The 6,021-nt window shown below is 32.4% G+C and overlaps 1 protein-coding gene and 1 long non-coding RNA gene across 3 annotated transcripts in view; one reads left to right on the top strand and one right to left on the bottom strand.

The window, feature by feature from the left end:
- LOC128247053 (uncharacterized) overlaps positions 1 to 6,021 on the bottom strand; it is a 490,960-nt gene that overhangs the window by 174,618 nt on the left and 310,321 nt on the right. The gene's annotated exons all lie outside the window — the stretch shown is intronic.
- LOC106868710 (bile acid receptor) overlaps positions 3,362 to 6,021 on the top strand; it is a 13,262-nt gene continuing 10,602 nt past the window's right edge. Inside the window, exons 1-3 of the mRNA XM_014914096.2 lie at positions 3,362 to 3,527; positions 3,813 to 3,930; positions 5,151 to 5,656. Coding sequence (XP_014769582.2) covers positions 3,909 to 3,930; positions 5,151 to 5,656 — 528 coding nt within the window. The 5' untranslated portion in view covers positions 3,362 to 3,527; positions 3,813 to 3,908. The remainder of the gene's footprint in view (positions 3,528 to 3,812; positions 3,931 to 5,150; positions 5,657 to 6,021) is intronic.

The following is a 6,021-nucleotide window of genomic DNA, read 5'->3' as shown; positions in this document are numbered from 1 at the left end:
GAGGATTTGTAGGAAACAGTGTGAAACGACTGCTGTTATCGTTAGGCCTAACTCATCGGAAGGTAAATACCACCATTACCGATATCCAAACTACAGTGGAGAAGGTTAGCCACTGGATTTGGTTAAAAAGAGACGATGAGCGATGGCTAGAGAAATATTGAGCTTTGTTTAATAATCAGTTGATCTAGCAAGTGGGGCCTCATATCAGTGAGGGGGGCCGGTGCGCATTGATGCCGTCGAGAGGTAGGCCCCGAAACGGCGCGCATTCTCTCCTGATGACCCCATACACTTGCTGGCTTCCGGTATGCGGAATTCTTGACTGGTAGCACTTGCATGTGCAAGTTGTTTGCAAGACACATAATTCACGATGTGTAAATACCTAGAAATAAATTTAAAACTCTCTAAGCCTTAGAGAGTAATAGCCATGAAAGAGTGAGAGAAAGTAATAAGCATTTGAGAAAGAAGAACGCAGAGTGTGTCTTCTGTTCTCAACATATGAATGAGAAAGGAAGGGGCGAATAAAATAAAAAAAACAGCCATTCAACTCTGTGAGAGTATATTTGTATATGCGTGTGTGTGAAAAAGGGAGGCATGTGAATGTTTGTGTGTGTATGCGTGTGAATGTGTGGGTGTGTGCGTGCGAAATGGAAATATTTCCATGCGTGCGTAATGGAAACGTACAACTCTGAAAATATAAACTGACATCATTCCAATTCTGTTTGAGTATGTGTAAGTATGTGTGTGCTTGGGAAATATGACAATGCTTGTATCTGTGATTATTCTGTACTTGATTTTGTACCTTGTTAAAACAACAACAATTATAAAAGGCACAGGGTCAGCTAATAAATAGATATAGAAATATCAAAACGGTAGTAAGATAATTAAATGAATTAAATATAAAAATCCACTGTCTCGCAATGAAAGATGAAAAAAAATCAAAATACTCACAATATCTTAAAAATTAAAAATTGAATTAAAAAAATTAACAATTAATTTTTTTATTTAATTTTAAAAATTTATAAAAAATTTGAAAAATTTGAAAATTAAAAGAAAAATGCAAGAGAAACCAACTTGTGTAGTAAAAACAAAGGGTGAAACCGAAATGATCAAACTCAAAAACTACTACATCATCTAATAAAACACCTATAAAACACCTTAATTAACATTTTAAACACGCATTTATTCTTATGATCACAGAAAAAAAAAACCCTGTTAGATTTAGAGTTTAGCAGCCTTCTAGAAAATAGAATCAAAAATAATTCCTCAGAACATAGGGACAGAACCTATTACCAATCCTATAACCCGGGGCCGCCCCTAAAATGCTCCATTCAATAACGTATGATTTATCAGTATCTTCAAGATTCCAGAGGAAATTATTATGACTAGTAGATGAAGTCCTATTTCTGTTTCTAAAGGAATGGTAATGATTCGAAACCCTTTTCTTAATATAATTAGCAGAAGAACCAATATAGAAGTAATCATTACCTTCTGAAATAACTTTAACCTTATAGACGACTTCCTACGCTCATAAAAATTACCAAATAAACAATTTTCTTTGTTTCTACAATCGCAAAGGGAATTCTCACCCCTATTTGTACCTTCAACAATCGAATTATCATTAAGTGAAAGGCTATTACCTCCACAATTATTGAAACTCATATTAGAAATAGAATTCGAACCATCGCTGCCAAACTGGCTATTAGGAAAATCATTAAAATTGGTACTCATGGAATAAGTCTCGCTAGTATTAACCAAGTTATCTCGTAGATAAAAACTGGATAATTTCTTTTCATTAATAGAAGAAATAATCTGAGATAAATTCCGAGAGACCGTAAAAGCAACCTTAATGGATCTCTGATTAAAAATCTCATAATATCTACTTTTTTATTGAAGTGTTTTAAAAACAATTTATACATCGCCTCAACTAAGTTACTTTTTAATTGACTGGCATACAGAATACCATAACAAATAATGTTACTCTTGTCCAAAACTAAATTAGAATAACCTTAATTATTCACCTTATAGACTAACCTAGAATTTTAACCTTTTATTACATAATTATATTTATATTTGTGAACATTAGTATCTGGAATTAAAGGATTATTCTCACAGTAGTTATGCCCACTTCCTGATTTATATTTACCCTTCCGTTCAGATTTGAGACATTTAAAATCGAATCCATAAACTTTACTAGTAAGTTTCCGTTTATCAGTATAATTATTGCTAGGTATTCAATTTTCCTTTTGTAACCGGTCTTTTTAAGAGCTATATTATGGTAATCAGCATTTCTTACAAGAAGATAATGCAGAAATTCTTCTAGACATATTGTAAATTAGAAATTATTTTGACACAGCCTGGAATATTACTTTCTGAATTAATATATTTCAGATTAGAGTTAGGCTTATGATAAGGTTTGTAAATATCAGTAATTAAATTGAAGTTAACATCTAGGAAGATGCTCATTTACTATGGTGATAGATAAACCGAAGCTAACTCTAAAAAAACAGTGATACTTCTTTCTATATAGATCCAATTTCCTATTTGTGACATTCCTAACAGTGAACAACGAGTCATCCCGGGATAAACTCCCTGCAAGCTCTTGAAATCCACACCCAAACTTAAACAAAAAGTAAAAATCTACAATATCCGTAACCTCGGCAGAATCCTCAGAACAAAGAAAGCAGATCGTATTACTAATCCTATAAGCCGGGGCCGTCCCTATAATGCTCCATTCAATAAAGTACGTTTTATTATTATCTTTAAGATTCCAGATGAAATTACTAAGACTAGTAGATACTCCTGATCAAGCAGAATAATGATCAAAAGCGTTCCATTTTGCTTTGTGCGTTCGGTTTTGATGTCTCCAATTTGGCTTCATTTTTTTAAAGGCGGTTAGGGGGAAATTGAAAGCGATTTTGCCGTTCTTACTGCAACTTTAACAACCACTTGATGACTTGTTGAAATATAGGTTTCGATGATATGGAATTTATTGAAATATAAGTAGACTTCATCCTTTGAAATGGATATGACAAACTGTTGCTAACAGAATAATAAACGACTCATAGCCATATTAAGGCACACGCTCTCTCAATGAGAATTTTGTTTATAAAATGAAAATTGATAATGTTCATATGTTTTATGGGTAATATTATGTTTAAACAATATGCAGATGTGTATTTGTGTATTTAGAGATGCAAAAAAGAACACGGGAAAAACAAGAATGAAATATATAGAGAAACGGATATTGTGCAAGACTATATACATTAAAGATTCACATTTATTAACAATACATATAAAATGTCTTTATTATTGTCAAACCACCAAGGAGTCATAAATGTTTCTGCTTATTTATTCTGATATAGATTTTAAAAGAAAATAAAAGTGAACACAAGAGGCGACCCAAGCCGAAAGATGGTTCAAAGCTCACGTGCCGTGTATGTGGAGATGTTGCTTTAGGATACAACTTTGATGCTATTACGTGTGAATCGTGCAAAGCATTTTTCAGGCGGAATGCTCTGAAGAAGAAGGTTAGTATTTTCTCATTGGAATATTACACAATATATATCACAATGTACAAGAATATAATACACACATATTCACCCGTATATGTGTATGTGTGTTTGTGTGTGTATGTTTGTGTGTGCGTGTATAAAATATACATTTATGTGTTTATTTATATCTATTTATTGTGACGACGAACTGCAGTGACAGATAACATATTTTTGATCCTAACTTCCATAAGAATGTAAGCAAATGAAAAAAAATCAGTTATCTCTTCCACCAGACTCCTTAAATGATATATTTCTTTTCAGGTTTTTATTTGTACATTTGAAAATAAATGCCACCTAGACCAGCACACCCGTAAATTCTGCGCCAGTTGTCGGCTGAAGCGTTGTTTTGAAGTGGGAATGAAGAAAAACTGGATATTAAGTAAGTTAACGAATGATAGTGAAAGTGAATGCGAGAAGAAATGCATGTCTATAGTAGTAAGTGGGAGAATGAATGAATAATATTGATCAGGAAAAACACAGATGAGGGCAGCGGCATCAAACTCCCTCATTGAGCAAATACCACATATCAGAGGAGGTTTCAAATAATGGTGTAGCACAGTCAACGGTGGTACCCTAATATGAGCACAGCTTTGAAGCTGAAACATTTTAAAGAATTAAAGAAAAATATAAATGTTACTGTTAAATTTATTTGTGAATATTGATATGAAAGGTGAATGAAGAGGTATTTTAATTGATCTGCGCGTCACAAATAAAGTGTTGAAGCAAAATGCGGTTACAGTGTTGTTCGTTGATTTACTAGAAATGAAAGTGAAAGCTTCTTTTTCATCAGATCCTGATATTTAAGAATAAAGGAAAGATATATTAGAATAAGGTAATTTTATGCCGAAATGAATACGACATAGGGAAGTCTGAATTGTGTTTGAACATAGCCCCACTCAGTCAAGTATGAGCAGTTCAATTTTACAGTAACAGTAACGTAACAACGTTTGGCTACTCTCTGTTACATGTAAGCTGTTATATATCTCTGATAGGAAAATAACACCTAATTAGGACAATACTCAAATAGTAATTATAAAATTCCTCTTGATGGATCATAAATGTAAAAATTTGGGTATAATTAATTCTTGTATTGGTTTATATTGTTTTCAACCTGACATCTCAACATTACAAAATTCGAAGTACAAGTTTATTTTACAGATTAAAGATGAATTGAAACTTAATAGTTGGAGTTTGGAATTTTAATAATATCATTTTTCTTATTCCAGTTTTATTAACAAAAAGGAAAAGAAAAAAGTTAATAGAAAATCGTTAAATGTTTTACGAACTTGTTAAAACTAGCGCTAAATATCGGGTGCTTTTAGGCATCAAGCAGAATAAAAAAAATTACTCTGCAATTATGCTATCAATCTATCACTAATATCATTCTAAAATTTCTGGTACCTATTTTTCGATCTACATGAAAAACAAAAGGACATAAAAGTGATATTTACAATATTAGAAGCATTTATAAACAGGAAATGAATATAGTGACTTGGGTAATGAGGAAAGTGATGATGATGACGATGATGAGTGTATTCTTTACTTTTTTTTTTTACTTTTTTACTCTTGCTCTAAAACACGTTCATTTGTTGCTTACAGACGAAGACCAATTGAAGAAAAGAAGACAGAAGTTAAACGTGGCGAAAAGGAACAAATCAAAAACACTCCACCCCTCTTTACCATCACCTTCCAGTTCCTGTTCGAGTCAGTCGAACATGTCGGTGACTTCAAACTGGTCATATAACGGTAGTTTTGAATATTTCAGAGATATGAGTCCTTTTACATGTTACCGACCAATAGTCGAATCAGAATTCAGACAGATCATTTTGCCTGTTGACAAATATTCCATTCTATCAGATGTGTATTGGAATATGTTGACCACTAACAAACAGGGCCGGCATATACTGTCAGCACTGAGGCTGCTTGTTGAACACCACGAGAGACTGTTCAATAATTATTATAGATACGGCGAAGATATCATTTCTAATTTACCTAACGAACCCATTGACTATATGAACAGAGCTATTACAATGCTGATATCATTCATGAGAAGTTTACCAGAATTTCAAACATTGTCGCATGAAGATTACATGACAATATTTATGGTGTGTATACTACCATGTTTATTATGTTTTTGTTAATCATTTAAACTTTTATTATTTTATTTTGTTTATACTTCCTTAACACTTTCAATCCCTTTCTACTAAGTTTCTTCCACTTCTTCCTTCATTCATAAATTCATTATATAACTGAGTCTCGTCTAAATTTTTTATAACACATTAATATATTTAACATAATATATTCATTTTCGATTCAATTTCTCGATGTGTACCTGAATTTCACTCCCTTCATTGTTACACATCCGAGCCTCCAGCCCCTCCACTTTCCTTTGTGCATGTATTTATGGTCCCAAAGCATATTATGTATATATATGCACATTTATACATATATGCATATATATATATATATA

Source organism: Octopus bimaculoides, chromosome 2 (assembly GCF_001194135.2).
Source record: "Octopus bimaculoides isolate UCB-OBI-ISO-001 chromosome 2, ASM119413v2, whole genome shotgun sequence".
In the NCBI taxonomy this organism is placed as follows: Eukaryota; Metazoa; Mollusca; class Cephalopoda; order Octopoda; family Octopodidae; genus Octopus; species Octopus bimaculoides.
The sequence above is the reverse complement of the archived record's forward strand: the minus strand, read 5'-3'. Positions and strand labels throughout refer to the sequence as shown.